The 23,103-nt window shown below is 55.6% G+C and overlaps 2 protein-coding genes across 3 annotated transcripts; both read left to right on the forward strand.

Moving 5' to 3' along the window:
- The first annotated feature begins 893 nt into the window (after positions 1-893).
- NOTUM (notum, palmitoleoyl-protein carboxylesterase) lies at positions 894-9,307 on the forward strand. 2 transcript variants are annotated; one of them, XM_061141256.1, is made up of 12 exons: positions 894-990; positions 2,163-2,521; positions 3,654-3,706; positions 3,789-3,884; positions 4,399-4,459; positions 4,714-4,772; positions 5,198-5,300; positions 5,968-6,159; positions 6,286-6,386; positions 6,937-7,084; positions 8,302-8,349; positions 8,579-9,307. In XM_061141256.1, exons 2-12 carry the CDS (start codon positions 2,190-2,192, stop codon positions 8,883-8,885), a joined length of 1,500 nt encoding a protein of 499 aa, XP_060997239.1. In that variant the 5' UTR covers positions 894-990; positions 2,163-2,189; the 3' UTR covers positions 8,886-9,307. The 2 variants fall into 2 exon arrangements, with proteins under 2 accessions (XP_060997239.1, XP_060997240.1); XM_061141257.1 differs by lacking the exon at positions 2,163-2,521 and having other exon boundaries at positions 904-990.
- An 11,537-nt stretch (positions 9,308-20,844) lies between these two features.
- MYADML2 (myeloid associated differentiation marker like 2) lies at positions 20,845-21,768 on the forward strand. Its single transcript, XM_061141258.1, has one exon. It carries the CDS (start codon positions 20,845-20,847, stop codon positions 21,766-21,768), a length of 924 nt encoding a protein of 307 aa, XP_060997241.1.
- The last annotated feature ends 1,335 nt before the right edge of the window (positions 21,769-23,103 follow it).

Here is a 23,103-nt window from a genome sequence, read left to right on the forward strand (position 1 = left end):
GCACTTCTGAGTCTCAGGTCCTCTCAGCAGGAAAATGGGTGCCCAGCTGCCCAATGGCTGCTTGTGGGGAGGCCCTCTGTCACAGTCTGCCCTCTTCTCCATTGAGCGACTCCAGCCAAGGCTGACCTCTGGGGCACCTCAGCCTTATACGAGGCTTCGAGGTTGAAGTTACAACTTCAGCCTCACAGAGAAGCTCTCAAGGGCCCTGTCTGTTCTCTCACTGTGTCTTCTGAAAGACCGCTGGAGCAGCCTGCTGTGTGTGTGCGGGGTGGGTGTGGTAACTGTTTACCCCGCAGCTCATTATCCAGTTGAGGGACTGGTGAGGAGGACAGTGCTTGGGGCCAACACAGCAGGAGGGGAAGGCAGGGGCAGGGGTCCCTGGTGTGGCCAGAGGCTCTGGCAACCTCTCTTCTCCTGCCTCAGAGGGGCTGCAGGTGCCTGCCTCCCTGGGGACACAGCTTCCCCACTGCCGCGAGTCAGGAGGGAGCTCAGAAAGCTGTGCCCCAGCTCTAGACCCCTGTCCCGAAAGGCAAGGTCTATTTCTTATCTTGGAAATGGCTTAATGACATCCGGGGAGCTGTGACTGGGAGGGGAATGAGAGGTCTATCTACCAAAGCTGTCTATGGTGCTTTGTGTGTGTTGTGTGTAGGGCAAATAAATGTCCCCTTTTTTTCTTTTGTCTGTCCACCCAGCCCGGAACAAGCCCCTAAGTAAGCAGCTTCCCCCACCCCCCACCCCATTTTTGGTTTCTGAAAAGGGTTCTCCTTCTGTCCCCGGTGAGGTGAGCTGGGAAGGTGAGATGAAGGGGCAGATACACTTTATTGCCCGGAGGTCACTGAACAGAGACCAAGCCGGCAGCTCTTCCATCCTGGCCCACGCCCCAGTGTCGGCTGGGGCGGGGAGAGGTTCTTGGGGGTCCCTGCACGGGATGCAAAGCCAGAGCACACGCGGGGAGGAACCAGGACGCCACCCCGAGGCCCACCGACCTCGGTAAGTGGTGGCGCCCCCTCTGCCCCCACTGCCTCCGAGGGCGGCCCAGAATCTGTCCACCCAGGCGCGGGACAGGGCGACTCCCCCGTGGCGCCGTGCTGCGGCGCCCAGTCCCTCCCGCAGGTCGCCGAGGGCGCCGGGGCCTCGCGCCACACCTGTCCGCTCCTCCGGGAGGCCCCGGCGCCTCTGCTGCCGGCCCCTCGGCGCGGAGCCCTGTGTCCGCCGTCGCTTTGATCCCGGGGGCCCCGCTGGATAAAAGTCCCGGGCGGCTCCGCGCCAGCGCCAGAGGGGAGGCAGCCGAGCCGGGCGTACAGCGGGCTGGCGCTGGGCGAGCGACGCCAAGGAGCCGGGGCCGCGGGGCCGCCCGCGCGGGCCGCGGTGAGCGCGGGGCTCCGGGCCGGTTCGGGTGGGGGGTGCCGGCTGGGGTGCCTGTCGCCTGCAGCTGCTCTGGGCCTGGGCGGCGGGAGCGAAGGGCCCCCGGCGGCTCAGGTGAGCGCTCCCCTTGCGCCCCCAGCCCGTCGGGCCGACCCGCCGCGTGGCCAACCGAGCTCCTCCCCGCGCGGAAAAACCCCGCTCCTTCACCGCTGGCCCCCGCCCGCCGCCCCTTCCCGCCGCCCGGGGGCGGGGGCGGCGGCGCCGGGCTGGCCGCGGTGAATGAGCCGCCGGGGCCGCCGGGCCGCGCTGCCCCCCACGGAGCCGGGCCGGGAGCGCCTCCGGCGGCCGCGGAGGGGTAGTCCAGGCCCCTCCGTCAGGCTTGCGGTTTGGGAAGAAAAGGCGATGCCTCCGCCAAGAAAAGAGCGAGCGCGGCCCCCTCCCCCTCCGCCGAGCCCGGGCGGCGGCGGCGGCGGCACATCTAACGCGCGGGCACCCGGGCCGCCGCGGCCCCCGCAAACTACGCCCAGGCTCGGCCCCCGCCGCTCATTGGCGCGGGCCGGAGCCAGCGCACCCAGACCCTGCGCTGCCCTCGGCCGGCAGCGCGCGGAGTCCCAGCTGCCCAGGCCGACGGCGCCCGGCCCCGAGAGCCTCGACGCCGAGCCGCCCGCGCCTCCTCGGCCGGGCCCAACGCGGGGAGCGGGGCGATCGAGCAGGCGCGGCTGGCGCGCCGCGGCCCGGGCGCCCCCGGCCTGGCGCCCTCGCTGCCGCGCCGCCTCAACGCCGCCTGCTCTCCGCAGGTGGCCGCGGGCCCGAGCGGTGCGGCCATGGGCCGAGGGGTGCGCGTGCTTCTGCTGCTGGGCCTTCTGCACTGGGCCGGGGGCGGCGAGGGCAGGAAGACCTGGCGGCGCCGCGGCCAGCAGCCACCCCCGCCGCCGCCCCCGCCGCGGGCCGAGGCGGCCCCGGCAGCCGGGCAACCGGTGGAGAGCTTCCCTCTGGACTTCACGGCCGTGGAGGGCAACATGGACAGCTTCATGGCACAGGTCAAGAGCCTGGCTCAGTCGCTGTACCCCTGCTCGGCGCAGCAGCTCAACGAAGACCTGCGCCTGCACCTCCTGCTCAACACGTCGGTGACCTGCAACGACGGCAGCCCGGCCGGGTAAGGCCTGCACCCGCCCGCTGCGACCGGCGCGCCCCCGTCGGTGGCCCCGGGACTGCCTGGTCGCCAGCGGGTGCGCACCATCCGCCTCCCTGTCCCCGCTCAGACGCACGGAGCCTGCATTGGACCGTCCCTACTGGCCGCAGCGGTGGTCGCCCACAGGGGAAAGGGCTCCCGTCGGGCCTCGGAGGCGCTGGCTCCGGGTAGGGCCCTGCTAGGCGACTAGCCGCGCGGGGGTTGGGGCAGCGCTGGTCCTGGGCCAGCTCCGGGCACTGACCCCTCGGCCACCGGTACCCAGCCCCTGTGCTCGCGTTCTTCGCTCCCTGGGCGGGGAGATGGCAGTCCGCGAGTGGCCCTGACTCCAGCAAGAGGAGGTGACACGGGGGGCGGGGAGAGTCCTGCCGTCCGTACCCCCACCCCCATCCCAGCTCAACTCGCCCCGTCTGCGCCGTGCTGCTGCTGGGACTGCCAGAGATCCAGCCAGCCAGAGGGATAGGCAGGGCGTGCAGGTGGGACAGAAGGACCTAGGGTGCGGCATTCACCCCTTCTCCAGCCCCTAGCAGATAAAGGAAGGATGAGAGGCTGAGTGTTGGAGAGGGGTTTAGGGGTTCCCATACCCTCAGTGACTCCACAACCTGAGGAATACGACGTTAGGTCCGGCCTTGGTAGGAAGGATGCGACCCCGCTTCGATGGCGCCCGCTCCCCTCCACTCCCGCCTGTGCGACCCCGATGCCCCTGCCCCACGCACACTCGAGAGTGCTTTTCACTCTCCAAGCCCCACTGCGCATCCCAGGAGGATCTCAAGCCCTGGCAAAGACCCCACCCCCCACCCCGCCTGGCCGCCGGCGCCGAGGTTACAGCGGGTCCCGCGCGGGGCGGGCCGTGGGGATTTTCCACGGACCACACAGCCCCTCGCCCCTCTTCCCCGCCTCGCGAGCGCCACCTCCCGGGACTGACCGCCGCTGGCCCTGCCGGGCGCGCTCTGCGGGGGCCTGTCCGCTGGCGCCCCCGTGCGGCCGGCGCGTGCCCGGCGACAGGTGGAATGACCCCTATCTCCCTGGAGCTGGACCCTGCAGCCCCTGTCCACCCCTCCATCCTGATGACCACGCACTCCGCCCACTTCCCTTGCAGCTACTACCTGAAGGAATCCAAGGGCAGTCGGCGTTGGCTACTCTTTCTGGAAGGTGAGTCTCAGGTGTGGATGTGGTGGGGCAGGAGGAGGGTCCCCTCGGCACTGGACCCTGAGGTTGTGATCTGTGCCCGCAGGAGGCTGGTACTGCTTCAACCGGGAGAACTGTGACTCCCGATATGACACCATGCGGCGCCTCATGAGCTCCAAGGACTGGCCCCGCACTCGCACAGGTCAGCGCGCCAGGGATTGCCCAGGAATCCCCAGGGGATGGGGGGAAGGGGAAGGAGCTCATAATTGAAAGTACTGGAAGAAGCCTCTTCTCCTTCATTATGTAGAGCCCCCAGAGAGGCCCCACCCCATCTATCCCCCAACCCACCAAGGTCAAGGAACATTCACTCTAACATTTCATTCTTATTCCACAGGTAACTTCCCAGGGCTCATCCTGGCTACTACAGTACAGAGCTGGTCCCTGATCAAAGTAGCTGGTGGAAGTGGGGAGGTTGAAGGTCATGTCCAAAAGTCACAGCCCAGCTGGGCATCCTGGTCATGGAGACTCCTTGGAGTAACTAAACCCATCCATTCCCTGGCAACCTTGGTTCAGGCGGGTGTCACCACTCACCCCCTTGCTGAATGAAGCTTGGTAGGATCCCTCCACATCCACTCACCTTCCTGTAGTCCTCACCCCTGCCTGCATGCCCTGCTCCCACCAGAAAGACCCACTGCCTCTGTCCTCCCCTGCCACAGGCACAGGGATCCTGTCCTCCCAGCCAGAGGAGAACCCCCACTGGTGGAACGCCAACATGGTGTAAGAGGGAGCCAGAAGGTCCTTCCTGGGAGGGGGGGTCCTGTCCTTGGGGGTCCTTTCTGGAGGCTGCTTCCTAAGAGGTTCTTAGGGGAAGTCCATCCTGGGGGATCCTGTCCTTAAGGGGGTCTGGTCCTGGGAGCGGTCCTTTCTAGGGAGGTCCTGTCCTCAGGAGTCTTTCCCAAGGAGGGTGATCCTTCCTGGGGTCCTCGGGCAACAGAGGAGCATGGCAGGCTCACACCATCCATGTGTCACAGCTTCATCCCCTACTGCTCCAGCGATGTGTGGAGTGGGGCTTCATCCAAGTCTGAGAAGAGTGAGTCCCATGCCTGCCTTCCCTCGCCCCCCCACCCCCTTCACCTCCCCCCCACCCCCACAGAGGCAGGGCAGGGAGGACAGAACTTCTGGGGAAATACAGACATTCAGCCTTGTGACTCCTTCTAACCCTTCGATAGTATATCCCAGGGTGCCGGCCCCCAGCACCCACTACCTGGCTTGTCCATGGCTGGCCTGGCCCTGGGGGAGTGGGTTCCTCACTCCTAGGTGTTCCCCGAGGGAGGGCCCCCAGCACAGCCTTGTGTACCTGACTCATCTTCCTCCAGTCTACCCCTGCCCCTGTTCCCATCTCCTGGAAGACCCTCCAGACACCCAGCTATACCTGACCTCCTTCCAATCTGGGGATGGGAAGACTGGCTGGCTGTCCAGGCCACCACTTGAAGCCAGCCCTCCTTCTCTGTGCAGACGAGTACGCCTTCATGGGCACCCTCATCATCCGGGAGGTTGTGCGAGAGCTCCTGGGCAAAGGGCTGAGTGGGGCCAAGGTGCTGCTGCTGGCAGGGAGCAGGTGGGCTGGGCAGGGGCTGGGGTGGGAGTGTGGATGGAAGGGAGAAGATGGGGCTGAGCCAGGGCAGACGCGTGGCCAGGAGGCTCAGCAACATGGGGCATCTCTGAGGTTTGGCTCCCGTATGCCATGTGGCTGGAAGCTGTCCCGCAGACACTTCTGGCTCCGTGGTTGTTGGGTGTGAGGGAGGCTTTGGATCACAGTGACCTAGGCAGGTGACTAGGGGCTAGCTGTGGACCGATGCACCGCCAAGGGCTGGGGTCCCTGTAGGCAAGATCACATCTGCTGGTTATTGTATCCCAGCAGGCATGTAGGGGACTCAGGGGTCATCTAAAGAATGGACAGAGGGGCCTGGACCACAGAATTCACCTTCATTTTCAGATAAGAGAACCAAGTCAGAGAGTGAGAAGGGGGAGAGGGAAGGAGGGGTCGGAGGAAGAGAGATGACCCGACACTTAGCTCTGCATCAGTGCCTGGAGCTCTGCCAGCCCTTCTCTGCCTCCAAGACCTGGAAGGGCCCAGGGGCCTTACACACGAACACAGAACGTGGTGGCAACTCAGAATGCTCTTGGCTCCCTGTGCCCTGGGGAATGGGCTTGGGGCTGGGCCGACCTGGTGGGTGAGTGTCCTTCCTCAGTCCGCCTGGCTTGACCTCCCACCTTCTCTGCAGCGCGGGGGGCACAGGGGTGCTGCTGAACGTGGACCGTGTGGCCGAGCAGCTGGAGGAGCTGGGCTATCCAGCCATCCAGGTGCGGGGCCTGGCTGACTCTGGCTGGTTCCTGGATAACAAGCAGTACCGCCGCACAGACTGCATCGACACCATCACCTGCGCGCCCACGGAAGCCATCCGCCGGGGCATCAGGTGCCCCGGGAGGGAGGGCCCGTTCTGTGCAGAGGGCCTGGGATTGGGTGGCATCAGGGGATGGAGGAGCTCATGGGGGCTGGGTGGGAGGGGGGTGAGCAGCCTAACCTGCAGTGTGTGGCCTAGGTACTGGAATGGGGTGGTCCCGGAGCGCTGTCGGCGCCAGTTCAAGGAGGGCGAGGAATGGAACTGCTTCTTTGGCTACAAAGTCTACCCAACTCTGCGCTGTGAGTGGGCACACAGGGTGGCGGGGGGGGGAGGTGGCCAGCCTTTCTGTGTCTGCTGGAAACCCAGCCTGGAGTCCAGTCCTCAGAGGCTAGGCCCAGAGACCACTGCCACACCCAAGAAGGGTTGACAGAGTCATCTGAGCCTGGCTGGGATTTTCTCAGTTTTAGCACTAAAAGTCCACTCGGTTCAAGGCAAACTCTAGGATGGTTGGTCACGCTGACCACACCCACGGTGAGGAACGTGCCTTGGAGTTGAATCCCAGTGCTGTCCCTGTGTGGGGCCTTGGCTGTCCCTCGCCAGCACCACACTCGAAGTGACATAATCGCCATGTTTTGGTCAAAGCAGAGTCCTGGGAGCCAGGCCAAGGTGGGAGGAGGGGACGAGGCACCTCTTCAAGGCAGGGTGCCCGGGGGACTAGTCGCCAGCACTCTGCAGGCAGAGCCTGGCTGGCCCGTGAGCCTGCTGTGGAGCTGTCTGTGGCCTCGGGCCCTGGAGCCTGGGGTGGGGGACGGAGCTCCAAGGCAAGGCCCAGCTGAGCCGTCCCCCCAGGCCCGGTGTTCGTGGTACAGTGGCTGTTTGACGAGGCCCAGCTGACTGTGGACAATGTGCACCTCACGGGGCAGCCGGTGCAGGAGGGCCAATGGCTGTACATCCAGAACCTGGGCCGTGAGCTGCGGAACACACTCAAGGACGTGCCGTGAGTGTGCGGGGACCCCACTCGGCGCCCCCAGATACATAGTAAACCACTTGACTTGAAAAAAAGAGGCTGCAAAGATGGAAAACAGGAAGCAGCCCAGGGGTCCTTGAGGTGATAAACTGTGGTCAATGTAGACAAAGGGGTATTACCCAGTGCTGGAGAGGAGTGAGCAAATGAGCCGTGAAAAGAGGAGGAGCTGTAAATGCATGTTACCAAGTGAAAGAAACCAATCTGAAATGGCCACATGTGGTGTGATTCCAACTCTATGACATCGAACCCAAGTCTTTTGCATCTCCTGCACTGGCAGGCGAATTCTTTACCACTCTGCCACCTGGGAATCCCCTATGACATCCTGGAAAAAGCATAACTATGGACACAGTAAAAGATCAGCAGTGGCCAGGGGCTGGGAGAGAGAGGTATAAATAGGTGGAGAACAGTAGGTGTTTAGGGCTGAGGACCTGCTCTGTATGGTACCACAAAGGTAGACACATGTCATCACAGCAGTAGTAGTGTTGGTCACTCAGTCATGTCCGATTCTGCGACATGTAGCCTACCAGGCTCCTCTGTCCGTGGAATTCTCCAGGCAAGAATAGTGGAGTAGGTAGCTATTCCCTTCTCCAGGGGACCTTCACAACCCAGGGACTGAAGCCCGGTCTCCTGCACATAGGCAGATTCTTTATCATGTAAGCCACCAGGGAAGCCCCCGTGTCATTAAACATTTGTCCAGATTCATAGACAGTACAACTCCAAGGATGAACCCTGATGTAAACTACAGACTGGGTGGTGATAATGTGTCAGCTAGGTTCATTGACTGTAACAAACATACCAGCTGGTGGGGGATATTCATGATGGGGGAAGCTGTGAATGTATAAGAGCAGGGGATGAAAAAGAATCTGTATCTTCCATTCAATTTCAATGTGAACCTAAAACTTCTATGAAAAACTAAAGTCTATTAAAAACAAATATTCACCTGTCCAGCAGAGCCCCCAGTCTGAGCAGGATTTGGAGGCAGAAAGGGACAGGGGTTAGTAGGGCACCTAGGAGCTGGTAGGGATAAGGCCTGGGGGAGCCACTGGCCAGCACAGCAAGCGGCAGGAGGGAAGTAAGAGCCAGTAGGGGACAGCCTCCCAGGAGAGGAGCTGTGACCTGTGCGCTTTGGGGTGGGGAAGGAGCTGAGCTGGGATGTGGTTGCTCACAAGTTGCCTTCTCCCCAACAGGGCCAGCTTTGCCCCCGCCTGCCTCTCCCACGAGATCATCATCCGAAGGTCAGTGCCCCCTGCCCTAGGACAGCTCGTATCCATGGTTCTCGATCCAGACATCTGCAACGCCCCCATCCCCAGCAGGCCTGCCCAGCAGCCTCCCCAGCCCTGGCTTCTTCTGAGGGTTTTCAAAACCACTTGCACAACCAGCTGTGTGGCAAGATCTCAGTGGTGGCAATGCCGTCCCCTGCTTTGGCAACACCCGAGTGATCCCAACCTGGGTTTCTGTCTGCAGCCACTGGACAGACGTCCAGGTGAAGGGGACCTCGCTGCCCCGGGCGCTGCACTGCTGGGACCGAAGCCTCCACGACAGCCACAAGGCCAGCAAAGCCCCCCTGAAGGGCTGCCCTATCCACCTGGTGGACAGCTGCCCCTGGCCCCACTGCAACCCCTCATGCCCCACCATCCGGGACCAGTTCACGGGGCAGGAGATGAATGTGGCCCAGTTCCTGATGCACATGGGCTTCGACGTGCAGACGGTGGCACAGCAGCAGGGCCTGGAGCCCAGTAAACTGCTGGGGATGCTAAGCAGCGGGAGCTAGGGTCCCCTGCCCCAGCCATCTCCCCTCCAGGCCCTCCTGCCCTCCTAGGACCACAGGGCCCCGGCCGTCCCCACCCTGGGTCTGGACGCCCTCCCCTGGCAACCTTCACTGTCTCTTTCCTACTGCCTCTGAGGGGCCCCGGCCAGAGACGGTGGACCTGCCATCAGCCTGGCTGTGGTCCTTGGCCCCCTCCCGCCCCTCCCTCCTGACACCTCCCCAATCCCCATCCCCTCATTCCTAACCCCCCCCAACTCCCTCCACCTCCAACACACGGTAGGGAGCCAGAAGCACTGGATTCCTCAGCCTCCAGCCCAGAAGGCACCCTCCCCCAGCCCAGTCCCCCAGCCTCTCCTGCCCTTTTGTATTATTTTATAAAGTGACTTTTTTATTAATTTTTTAAAAAAAGAAAAATAAGCAAGAAATATATAGTGAATGATATTGTTTTGTAACATATTTTTTTTTAAATAATGAAGAAAAGATAACAAAAGAGCCTCACCCTGTAGACGTGTTTATTTGAGGGGGCACTTTGCCTGCTTCATACCCCGACTCGACCCGGACCCTCTACAAACCCAGGGCAGCAGGGAGAAGCTGAGAGGGGCTCTGGGGCCTCCTGACCTCCAAACCTTGCTCCTTCTGTTCATCCTTTCCACACACAGCAGTAACGGGCCTGTCTCAGACAAGCCCCCAGCATGGTTTTAAGCTCCCTTTCCTCTTTATTTTGATCTTGGGGTGGCATTCACACCACACCTCCACCATTTCTAAGGGCATGACTTGGCATTTGTACATCTACAATGTTGTGTCTCCAACAGCAACCTCCACTTTCAAAACTTTATCACAGAACACTCCCTACCCAGCTAGCACGTTCTTTGAAGTTTGTATTGTATTTATTTTCACAACATCACACATGCACATGGTCCAGAATTTGAAAGAGGCAGTATTTTGAAGGGTGAAAATTCTCCCTCTAGGCCAGCCCTTGGCTCTGCTTCTGTGGTTAGTCCCAGAGGACACAGCCTCCCTATAAACACACACACACACACACACACACAATCTTGTCCTTCCATGTGTGACTGCACACCACACACTCGTTGCCTGGTTTCTACCTCCCGCTGCAACTCGGGGCTGAAGAGAACATTCCCAGTCTTCAGTGACCCCTGTGCTTCATACCCTCTTCAGGTACAAAGGGCATCGCGTGACTAGTCTGTGCCAGCGCCACTGCACACAGGCTCACAGGCCGGCATCTCCGTGGAGGCGCCCCGAGGTGGCATGGGAAGATAGTGAGCCCCTGTGGGTTTTGTGACATACGATAAGCACCCCCTCCGAAGGTGGCCAGGTCATGACTCTCCAACAGACCTGGCTTCCTCAGCGCTCCCTGCACTACGTGCCCCACACATGACACCCTGATTCCCCCGGGTGCCTGGCAAGTAGGTCTTATTACAGGCCCCAATTTGCAGATTGGGATACTGAGGCCCTCGGACTCCCCTGGTGGTCAGTGGTTAAGAATCTGCCTCCCAATGCAGGGGACGCGGGTTCAATCCCTGGTTGAGGAGTTAAGATTTCCCACATGTCTTGAGGTCACTAAGCCCCCACCCCCCCACCCCCAGCCACAACAAACGATCCCACATGCTGGAACTAAGACTTGATGCAGCCAAATATCTTAATAAATATTAAAAAAAGAAAGAAAGAAACTGAGGCCCAAAGAGGCTATGTGAAGGGATAGAGGAAAGACTTGATGCAGCCAAATATCTTAATAAAAATTTTAAAAAAGAAACAGGCCTGAAGAGGCTATGTGAAGGGACAGAAGAAGGATTCGTGCCTGGACTCTGCTTCTAGCCTCCGACCACCAAGCCTCTCTCAGGCAGCCTGCAGCTTCAATCCCAGAGTGGGGAGAATCACGGAGACCCCGTCCTCTCAATGCCCCTCCCAAGACTGGGAGTATGCCCTGAGGTCTGACCAGCTCTGGACGCACCAAAGTTGGCTTCTCCAAGGGAAGCTTAAATGACCCATTCGTGGTTTCCTCTGTGGACAGCTCCCATGGGAGGTCACAGAGTCTCATTGACCCAGGGAGACAGTGAGGTCAGGGAGGGGTGTGGCCAAAGGCTGGAGATGAAAGGAGGGGAACCCTGGGGTGGCTGCTAGTTTGGGGAGCAGCCTCCTTGGAAGGGCATGAACAGGGTTCCCAGTGTGACAGTGGGCTTCCAGCGGGACAGGGGGCTAGGAGGACCCAAAAGGGGCCTGGCTGTCACCTACCAGGGGAGACTTGCATGGAGGGAGGGGTCCATGCTGCGGTCAAAGCTGGGCCTCTGGGGGAGGGACCCCAGAGGCGCTGGCTGGAGGCCAGTTCTTTGTGTGGAGAAGGGTGGCAGGTGGTGACATCAGCACAGACAGATGCTTTACTCTGTATGAGGTGGGCTGAAAAGAGGAACAGGGTGGCTTTGTGTGTCTCGGGCGTGCCAGGCCCACTGAACATTATACTTGTGGGTTAGGCCCGATGGGATTTCACCAAATGAATAAATCCTTTCTTCCCATGATCCTGATAAAGAAGGAAGGAAGCTTAGCTTACCTCCAGCGTCTGTGCCTTACTGTGAGTGTTGTTCAGTCATTCAGTCATGTCCAACTCTTTGCGACCCAAGGACTACAGCGCACCAGGCTTCCCTGTCCTTCACCATCTCCCAGAGCTTGCTCAAACTCGTGTCCATTGAGTCAGTGATGCCATCCAACCATCTCATTCTCTGTTGTCCCCTTCTCCTCCTGCCTTCAATCTCTCCCAACATCAGGGTCTTTTTCAATGATTTGGCTCTTCACATCACGTGGTAGTGATGTGGCTCTTCACCCACAAAGTACTGTGGGTACCATTGGCAAAATGAGCCTGGGACCCATAAGGAGAGTGAGTGATGCCAAACCTGTAGTGTTCAGTGCATGATCAATGTGATAGGTGGAACTGTCTACCCTGATGTCCCAACTTCTTTTATTTTTCTTTTGTTTTTTTGGCTGAGCCACATTGCAGGTAGGACCTCAGTTCCCCAACCAGGGATTGAACCCATGCCCTCTGGAGTGGAAGCGGCCAATTCTTTTTTTTTTTTTTAATTTAATTTCTTTGGCTACTCTGAGTCTTCATTGCTTTGCTCGGGCTTCCTCTGGTGACGGAGAGCAGGGGCTACTTTTCATTGCAGCACTCAGACTTCTCACTGCAGCGGCTTCTCTTGTTGCAGAGCATGGGCTCTAGGGCCCGAAGACTTCAGCAGTTACTGTCAGTCTCCAGAATGCATGCTCAGTAGTTGTGGCTGATGGGCTTAGTTGCCCCAAGGCATGTGGAATGTTTCCAGACCAGAGAACGAGCCTTTGGCAGGCAGGTTCTTAACCACTGGACCACCAGAAAAGTCCAGATCTTGGTCTCTTACACTGTCTCCAGTAACAGGAACCAGGACTTCTTGGAAAACACCTGATTCTAAGGTTGGTGAGAAATGCGCAGGATGAACCTAGGGCATCTTGCAGTGCCTGCAGTGAGGAGGTGCTGAAAAACAACCCCAATCCCCACTGATGGGGTCTGTCAGGGGACACTTGGAAGGCTTTGAGCAGCAGAATAAAAAATGTAGTTTTGGATTATAACCCAAAGTATAAAATGAATGTCCTCAAGTCTATCCTAACAGAAGTAAATAACTGAAGAAAGTAAGTGGGGGAGAAAAGACCAACCTGTTTGCAGCATTCCAAATAATTTATGTTGATACTGTCCCCTCAAGGTGGGGGAAAATACACTCCCCTTAAGTGTGGGCCACAAGTGTGGGTCCCCTCCCCAGAGAGAACAGGATGGGGAAGGGGAGAAAGAAAGAGGAACTCCTCAGAGGTGACACCTGACAGACACACCTCAGCAAAGTGATCAAGGGCAAAAGGTGGGGAGTCATGCTGAGATCATGGCCCTGCGGGACGTGATGAGAAGGGTACTTTCCCTCTGTGGCCTTCCTCCCCAGACCCACAAGCCCAGACTAATAACGAGAAAAACATCAGACAGGCCAGCAGAGGGACAGTCTGTCAGCCCTGCCCAGCCCTCCTCCAAACCGTCAGGGTCATTCAGACCAGGAAAGTCTGAGAGCTGAAGGAGACGTGACGACTACGTGTCACGTGAGGTCGGAACAGGTCCTGGAGCAGCCGGAGGGCGTGAGGTTAAACCTGAGGAAACCTGAATAAATGCTAATAATAATGTATTGATATGATATGCCAGTGTTGTCTCATTAATTGTAACAAATGTTCCGAAAGATGTTTCCAATAGAACACACTGGATGTGAGGAATATAGGAGCTCTTTCAGTCAATTTCTTCTGTGTGTCTACTGTTGTTCTAAAAATAAAGTCTATTTCAAAATGTTGTAAAAGCAAGTTTGTTTGTTTGTTTTTTTTTTGCCACACTGTGTGGCACATGGGGTCTTAGTTCCCCGACCAGGGCTTGAACCCATGCCCCCTGCAGTGGAAGTGCAGTCTTAACCACTGGACCTCCAGGGAAGTCCTTTATTTTTATTTATTTATTTAAAAAAATTTTAAAGCAGCTTTTTAAAATTTATACAAGAATATAAACCTAACCATGTTTAGAACTGCAGCAAAATGTACTTCATTTATTTTTAAAAATTATTCTCAAAAAAAAAGTTATTCTCTTTTCCTGGTTTAGGAAGTAATAGCTATTTAGTTTAAAACTGGGAAAATACTGAAAATCCAAAGAGCAGAAGCACCTGCTGCCCCACAGCTTGGAGGTGATGGCAGGGCATTCTCAGGAGTTTACCCAGCCTTTCTATCTTCGGACACATATGTGCCCACGGGTCCTTTAGTCTTCCACACTGCCCCATGACCTCCTGCCTTGTCACCCTGCTCTTCTACAAGGTGACCTCAAAGCAACCTACGTGTCCCTCACACAGATATTGCTTAGTCTACTCACCAGTCCCTACTGTTGAACTTTAGGTGATTTCCAACCAAACTCACTTAAAATTTTGTTGGCATTTCTGTAGTATGAGAAGCTGTCAATCTAGAATCACTGGGCTTCTGTAATTGTGACATATTAGCAAAAACTCAAAAGCAAAAGACATTGTCGCCAAGCAGCCCGGTGGCCAACCACTTGGGAGTCGGTGTCTAGAACCAGAAGCATGGCTCATGGCAGGGTCCAGAGATCCTCACCACGGGTCCAGTCATGAAGCACTGTGCCTAGACCACAATGGGGACCCAGAGCTCCCCCAGGACCTCATGGGTGGGCAGAAGCCAACTGGCAAAGCAAAGAAAGATGACTTTGCTGTGATTTGTTCTCAGATTCTCAAGCCCTCTTTCAGAAAAGGAGCTGATACTTTTTTTTTAAATTGAAATATAGTTGATTTACAATGTTGTGTTAGTTTCTGGTGTATAGTAAAGTGATTCAGTTATACATATGTGTATGTATTCCTTTTTTAATTTACTTTTAATTTGAGGATAATTGCTTAAAATGCTCTATTGGTTTCTACTATATACCAACATGAATCAGCCATAGGTATATGTATGTCCCCTCCCTTCTGAACCTCCCTCCCACCTCACACCCCATCCCACCCTCTAGGTTGTCACACAGCACCAGATTTGAGCTCCCTGCATCATACAGCAAATTTCCACTGGCTATCTAATTTTATATATGGTTATGTATATATTTGAAAGCTACTTTTTTAATTTGTTCCACCTTCTCCTTCCCCCGTGTTCGTAATTCTGTCCTCTATTTCTGTGTCTCCATTGCTGCTCTGCGGAAGGGTTCATCAATACCACCTTTCTAGATTCCATATATATGCATTAATATACATTATCTGTCTTTCTCTTCCTGACGTACTTCACTCTGTATAATAGGCTCTAGGTTCATCCACCTTATCAGAACTGAGTCAAATGCGTTCCTTTTTATGGCTGAGTGATATTGCACTATGTATATGTACCACTGTTTTTTTATCCACTTATCTTTGAATGGATATCTAGGTTGCTTCCATGTCATAGCTGCGATGAACACTGGGGTACTCGTCTTTTTCAATTATTGTTTCCTGAAGGTATAGGCCCAGTAGCAGGATTGTTGGGTCATATGGTAGCTTTATTCCTAGTATTTTTAAGGAATCTCTATATTGTTCTCCGTGGTGGCTATATCAATTTGCATTTCCACCAACAGTGCAAGAGGGTTCCCTTTTCTCCACACTCTCTCCAGCATTTATTGTTTTTAGATATTTTGATGATGGCTATTACGACTGGTATGGAAGTGATACCTCATCGTAGTTTTGATATGCATTTCTCTAATAATGGTGCTGGGAGGGATTGGGGGCAGGAGGAGAAGGGGACGACAGAGGATGAGATGGCTGGATGGCATCACCGACTCGATGGGCATGAGTTTGAGTAAACTCTGGGAGTTGGTGATAGACCGGGAGGCCTGGTGTGCTGCAATTCATGGGGTCACAAAGAGTCGGACACGACTGAGTGACTGAACTGAACTGAATAATAAGCGAGGTTGAGCATCTTTTCATGTGTTTACTAGCCATCTATATGTCTTCTTAAGACAAATGTCTGTTTAGGTCTTTTGCCACTTAAAAAAATTTTTATTTATTTGTTTATTTTTGGCTGTGCGGAGTCTTCGTTTCTGCACGGGCTTCTCTTTAGTTGCGGCAAGTGGGGGCTACTCTCTAATTGCACTGCACGGGCTTCTCATTGCTGTGGTTTCTCTTGTTGTAGAGTATGGGCTCTAGGGCATGTGGGCTCTAGAGCACAGGTTCAATAGTTGTGGTACACAACCTTAATTGCTCTGTGGCATGTGGAATCCTCCCAGATCAGGGATCGAATCTGTCTCTTGCATTGGCAGGCAGATTCTTTACCACTGAGCCACCAGGGAAGCCCCTTCTGCCCACTTTTTGATTGGGTTGTCTGTTTTTCTGGTATGGAGCTGCATGAGCTGCTTGTATATTTTGGAGATTAATCCTTTCTCAGTTGTTTCATGTGATATTATTTCCTCCCATTCCGGGGGTTGTCTTTTCACCTTGTTTATAGTTTCCTTTGCTGTGCAAAACTTTCAAGTTTAATTAGGTCCCATTTGCTTATTTTTGTTTTTATTTCCATTGCTCTAGGAGGTGAGTGATAGAGGATCTTGCTGTGATTTATGTCATACAGTGTTCTGCCTATGTTTTCTTCTAAGAGTTTTATAGTTTCTGGTCTTACATTTAGGTCTTTAATCCATTTTGAGTTTATTTTGTTTATGGTGATAGGAAGCGTTCTAATTTCATTCTTTTACGCATAACTGTCCAGTTTTCCCAGCACCACTTATTGAAGAGACTGTCCCCTTTCCATTGTATATTCTTGCCTTCTTTGTCAAAGATAAGGTGCCTATAGGTGCGTGGGCTTTACCTCTGGGCTTTCTATCTTGTTCCATTGGTCTATATTTCTGTTTTTGTGCCAGTACCATACTGTCTTAATGACTGTAAGTATGTATTCTTTTTCATATTCTTTTTGCATTATGACTTATTACAGGACATTGAGTATAGTCCCCTGTGCTATACAGTAGGACCTTGCTGTTTATCTTTACATAGAAAGAGCTGCTAATAACTGAGAAAGTGGGAAACAGGAAGGACACAGGCACCAGGACAGACCCCCCCTCCACACTGTCTCTTCTGTCTCTTCAGCACTTGATTTCATGAGAAAATTGAGGGCCTAGCCCCACCCACAGGGACCTGGACAAGCTTTACCCAGGGGCTTCTGTGCGTGGACGTGCTCAGACCCTTCATTTGAGTCCACCTCTTTGTGACCTTATGGACTGTGGCCCGCCAGGCTCCTCTGTCCATGGAATTTTCCAGGCAAGAATACTGGAGTGGGTTGCCATGCCCTCCTCCAGGGGATCTTCCTGACCCAGGGATTGAACCCACACCTCCTGCATTGGAGGCAGTTTCTTTAACCCCTGAGTCACCTGGGAAGCCCACACGTGGGCACAGCAGTCACTTAAGTGGGTCAGGAAAAGCTGGGCCCAGGAGAGGACTCAAGTCTGGACATAGCTCCCTGGCAGGCCCAAGCCAGGTGGCTGATTGCAGTTCCAGGCATACCTATGCAAGGACAGGGTGGCTGCTGGAAGCTGGGCAGCTCAGGCCAAGCAGCTTCAGTTTCCTCACATGGAAAAGGAAAGTAAGGATGCCAAAGGTGGGTACGTCGCTTCCCAGAGAGTTCCAGCAGATGGTACTGACTTCGGCTTGACTGGCATCTGAGATTCCCTCACTGAGGTCTCCCCCTCCACACCCACACGCTAACCCGCATCCCCAGTACAGCACCCACTGCCATGTTCAAGCCTGCAGGCCAGCCACAGCAGCCAGAGCTCTCGCCTGGTCAGGCCCGGGTGAAAGACTCCAGGCTCCAAAGGGCCAATTGAACTTTGAGTGGGGCCAGGTGGAGGGCTAGCTGGCATTCCTGGGCACTGCCAGTCACGGACACGGGTCCCAGGATGCTGCTTCACCTGGACTCCATACGCTCACTCAGAACCCGGTGGCCCCAACCACTTTCAGGGGAGCTTCTTAGCTGGGCTTCCCAGGATGGTCATGTTGTCATGCCTCGTCCCTGCCTAGCATCTGTCGATCCATTTTTCAATTTGATTTCCAGGCTTCGCTGTGCTGGAAGATGGAGGCACAGTGCAGTGCCTGATTTTGAGGAAGGGGACTGACTTCCGGTGGAGAAGGCTGCTGTCAGTTGCCTGTCCCCCTAATCACGCCAGCCACAGAGCGCCTGAGAGGCTTCCTCCTACCTGAACAGGTGTGCTGGTATCCCTGAGCACCTGGGGACACCCCGAAGCGCCCAAGGCTTCAGGTGCTACAAGCTGAATCCCTTTGGTTGAGGGTGTGAAGGGAATGGAAGCAGGGGCCAAGAGCACTGCGAGGCTGACGCCCCAGGACAGTTTGTGTGGTCGAGAAATGTGGGCATGTTCACTGTTAGGATTCGCTGAGCTACGAATTTGGACTGAAGTTGGCACACATCTGCTTCTGAGATAAACTAAACCGTCCGCTCTGTGCAAGACTTCCTTCCAGGTTTCTCTGATCATGGGGCAGAAGGGTCTGGAACCAGCTTGTCTGTACCCCTGAAGCCTAAGGCCCCATGCTCCCCTCATTCCCTTGTCCAGGGTCAGGAGCACGTGCTGCAGATGCCTGGAGAGAGAAGGCGGGTTATCCTTCCTAAGGGGCTCCATAAAATGTTTGGCTGGTGAGACCTTACTGCCCACTCCACTCCACTGCAGTGTCCAGACACTGTCTCGGAGGGCCTGCCAACCCTCCGAACAGCAAAAGGAATCCTGTGTTTACAGTCCTGTTAACTGCTCTGGAAACATCGCCAACAAACATGTTGTCAGATGACCAGCACAATTCTACTTTTAAAGGGGGTGTGTGTTCATGGAGAACGCCGCCCATAAGAAGTATAAAGGGGGGACTTCCCTGGTGGTCTAGTGGCTAAGACTCTGTGCTCCCAATGCAGGGGGCCGGAGTTCAATCCCTGGTCAGGGAACTTGATCTCACATGCTGCAGCTAAGGCCGGGAACAGCCAAATAAATAAATAAAATAAATAAATATTAAAAAAAAAAAAAAGAAGTATAAAGGGATGCCAGGACACCTGGGAGAATCACAGGGGCACGAGACATGGATACCACCCCAAAAGATGGTCAAACTTCTTACTCTGGATGTATAGCCATCACAGTTCTCCTGACAGGTGACATCTCCCACATGGTTTTCCTGCTAAGGGCATTTAGCTGGGATCTAAACATGAGCAAACAGACAGAACACACTGAAAGACCACCAATAAAGCTGCCAGCTGGGACATTTTTTAAAAATCAGTGTTATGAAATATAAAAAAAAAATAGAGGCTATTCTAGAATAAAGGAAAGTTAGAGACATGATGGCCAAACGCAATGTATAATTGCAATTAAATCCTGGCACAAAAACTTTAAATGCTATAAGGTGTATTTTCAGGACAGGTGGGGAAAACTGAAAGACTGTGTATTATGTGCTTAATCGCTCAGCCATGTCCAACTCTTCACAACCCCACGGACAGTAGCCCATCAGGCTCCTCTGTCCATGGGGATTCTCCAGGCAAGAATACTGGAGTGGGTTGCCATTTCCTCCTCCAGGGGATCTTCCCAACCCAGGGATCAAACCCAGGTCTCCCGTATTGCAGCCGGATTCTTTACCGACTGAGTCACCAGGGAAACCCATGACTGTGCATATTAGGTGATCATTCTTCAATTTCCCAAGTGTGGCCACTGAATTCAGGTTCTGTAGGAGAACGGCCTCGCTCTTAGGTGTCCATGGAAGTATCTAGCGGAGAATTGTCACGTTGCCAGAATTAATGTTATTATTAATTATTAATGGAGGAGGAGAAACAGCATGAACAGGGCAAAATAATAATTATTGAATCTGGGTGAAAGACATATGAGTGTTCATTGTGCTATTTTGAAACTTGTCTGTAAATCTGAAACTTTTCTAAATGAAAAGTTGGGGGAAACACACATAAGACTGTACTTAGAATTGTCTCTCTGTGTCAGAAGGGATAGGTTCTAGGACCACCCCCTCCCCATTCCCACCACCAGGATACCAAAATCCACTGATACCCATGTCCCTTGTGTAAAACGGCATAATATTATGCACATCCTCTCGTACACTTTATTTTTATTTATTTATTTATTGGCCACACCTGGTGGCTTTCAGGATTTAATTCCCCAACCAGGGACTGAACCCAGGATATGAGAGTGAAAGTGCCAAGTTCTAATCAGTTGACCACCAGGTAAGTCCCCTCCTCAATACTTTGCATCACCTCTAGGTAACTTATAATACCTAATAGAAAGCCAATAGTCAGGCACTGAACACAGGTGATAGAATACTAGGCAAATTAATTACACTTTTCATGTGTTGATTGGGCCTGAACAAAAACTACTTTCATAGTCAAAAAAGTTTTTTTTTTCCTTTTCAAAAACATTTCATATATTTTTAATATTTTATTTTATTTTATTTTAGTACTTATTTATTTGGCTGCGCTGCCTAGGTCTGGTTGCAGCAAGCAAGATCTTTAGTTGTGGCATGCGAACTCTTGGCTGTGGTGTGTGGGATCTAGTTCCCTGACCAGGGATGGAACCTGGGCCCCTATATTGAGGAGGCCACAGAGTCTTAGCCACTGGACCACCAAGGAAGTCCCTATTGTTAATATGTTAGGCTAAAAATGGGAGAGTTGAGTTTTTCCTAGGTGTTTACATGACTAGGAGGATCAAGTAAAAAGTTCCGTTATAATCCCCACAAATAAAAGCTAAAACTCAGCCCCCAGGTCAGGGTGACGAGAATGAAGGTGGGCGGAGGGCAGGAGGAGGAGGCAAAGGGTCTCAGGGTTTCCACTCCCCTTCCCCACCGCCTCCCAGGAATCAGAGCTGAGTGTGGGCTAAGGGATGACGGTCCTGAAACCATCCCAGCGCTGAACCAAGCGCCGCGGGCCTCCCAGACAGATCGCTGCCTCCAGAACGGCTGCTGCCCTCTTCTCTCTGCGCCCCGCCCCCAGCACAGCCGCAGAGGCTACTCGAGCTGGGGCACCCGGTCCCTGCTGCTCTTTTCCCTCCCCCCTCCCCGGGGCAGCGGAGCTGACTGACCGACAGAAGCAGGTGCTTTGGAGGTGGAGGCGGTGCCAGCAGCCAAGGGGTTAATTGTACTGGCCGGGGCTTGGCGGGACACAAGGGTCAGATGTCCCTCCAGGATGGGGACAGGCACTCAGGCTGCTATTCCGGGGCTCTGATCCCGGTCACCTATTTATAGCGCTGGGGGGGCCTCGGCCCCCCCCCCCCACACAGGCGGCAGAGAGGCTGCTCTGCTGCAATGTCACCAGCGGCGTCACCGCCACTGCAGGCTGCCGGCACCTGCCACTGCCGCAGGAGACGGAGCCGAGAGAGACCCCAGGGTTTCCGGGCACTGTGTGAGGCGAGGACACAGCCGGCCACATGGGCAGCACCATGGAGCCCCCCGGGGGCGGCTACCTGCACCTGGGTGCCGTGACGTCTCCCGTGGGCACGGCCCGCGTGCTGCAGCTGGTCTTCGGCTGCACCACCTTCAGCCTGGTGGCCCACCGGGGCGGCTTCTCGGGCGTCCAGGGTACCTTCTGCATGTCAGCCTGGGGCTTCTGCTTCGCGCTCTCTGTCCTGGTGGTGGGCTGCGAGTTCACCCGGCTACACGGCTGTCTGCGCCTGTCCTGGGGAAACTTCACAGCGGCCTTCGCCATGCTTGCCACGCTGCTGTCCGCTACGGCGGCAGTCATCTACCCACTGTACTTCACCCGGCTGGAGTGTCCGCCCGAACCCGAGGGCTGCACGGCCAGGAACTTCCGCCTGGCAGCCAGCGTCTTCGCTGGGCTCCTCTTCCTGGCCTATGCTACGGAGGTGGCCCTGACCCGGGCCCGGCCAGGCCAGGTGGCCAGCTACATGGCCACAGTGTCAGGCCTCCTCAAGATCGTCCAGGCCTTCGTGGCCTGCATCATATTCGGGGCGCTGGTCCATGATAGCCACTATGGGCGCTACGTGGCCACCCAGTGGTGTGTGGCCGTCTACAGCCTTTGCTTTCTGGCCACGGTGGTGGTGGTGGTCCTGAGTGTGCTGGGTCACACGGGGGGCCTGGGCTGCCCCTTCGACCGTGTGGTGGTGGTGTACACCTTCCTGGCCGTGCTCCTCTACCTCAGCGCTGCAGTGATCTGGCCCGTCTTCTGCTTCGACCCCAAGTACGGTGAGCCTGGGCGGCCCCCCGACTGCCCAAAGGGCAGCTGCCCCTGGGACAGCCAGCTGGTGGTGGCCACCTTCACTTACGTCAACCTGCTCCTCTACGTCGCTGACCTGGCCTACTCCCAGAGGATCCGCTTCGTGCCCACCTTCTAGCATAACAACTGGCAGCAGCCCACCCACCTCTGCTCTCCAGGGGCTCAGGCTCAGGCATCATGAGAAGACCCAGGTGAACGCAGACCCCTGAGGACGAACTGGAGGGAGGCGGCCAAGAGAGCCATGGCAGGGCTTCTGGCAGTGCTCAGCAGTGCAGCTCAGGGAGGCACAGAGAGGGGACAGAGGGGCAGGGAGGGCAGGAGGCCGTGAACAGGTCACGGGGGAGGAGTCTCGCCAGGCAACTCCCCTTCTATCTCTCTGTCTCTCTTATCTCTGTCTCTCTCTCTCTCTTTCCATCTCCCTCCATTTCCTGGCATGCTCTCCCTCAGTGCTGGCCCCTGTAACACATGAGAAGCCTTTGAAACAGGCACTCCTGTGACCCACCATGCAGATGGGGACCTTTAGACCAGGATTACAAAGTTGGCCCAAAAGCCCATCAGTGTCAGGAGACCACGTCTGGGTTGAGTCACCTAAGTAGAGTTGAAAAGTGACAATTCCCAGAGGTGTGGGAAGGGGTCAGAAGGGAACCCAGGAGAGGGCCAGAGCCAGGTCTGCGGAGGGGTATGGGAAGCCAGCGCTTCCTCTGGCCTTAAGGGGGCAGTTTTTGGAACCCTGGAAAGATCCAGGCAGATGCCCTCCTGCTGGGGTATCTGTGCCCGTACGTGGAGAAGGAGCCGGGAACTAGGACCCCGCCTTGCCCACCTCTGAGTGGCCACAGCCTCAGAAGCCGAGCAAGGACTCTAGCATGGTCGCATAGGGCAGCCTCAGCAAGAAGCTAGAGGCAGTGTAGGCTTGGAGGGGTCCACAGGGGCCAGCAACACTGCTAAGGGCACAGCACGCTAGGAAGACAATAGATTCTCACCCACCAGGGAGCCACCACCGAGCCCCCAGCGTCTACCCCGATGTAGCAGCTCCTGCCGTACCTGCCAAGGACCCGGGGGGCCTGGCCTGGGGCAGCCCTGATCCAGAGGAGGACCAGCCTGGGGCAGCCACTGAGACACAAACCTGGGTACCAGGCGCTGGTACTCTGGTGCTCACAGACCAACGACCTCTGCTCAAGAGTTCCTTTGCCTGGTCGCTGTCTACCAGGGCCTGCTGGGGTCACTGCTCTCCACGCTCCAGCCAGCTTCTCCCACTCAATGGCCCAGACTGGGCCAGCTTGGAGCAGACCACTAGCTGCCCAAGCACAGTAGCCGCTCAGCCCATAGCCTGGCCCATGGCCTTAAGCAGGAAATAAACACCAACGCTGATTTGCACGGAGTAGTTTCTGCTAAGCGGGTGGTAGCCAGAGGGGGTGGTGGCCACCTGCATCTCCTGGGCCACCTGCCAGAATGT

This window comes from Dama dama, chromosome 5 (genome assembly GCF_033118175.1).
Source record: "Dama dama isolate Ldn47 chromosome 5, ASM3311817v1, whole genome shotgun sequence".
In the NCBI taxonomy this organism is placed as follows: Eukaryota; Metazoa; Chordata; class Mammalia; order Artiodactyla; family Cervidae; genus Dama; species Dama dama.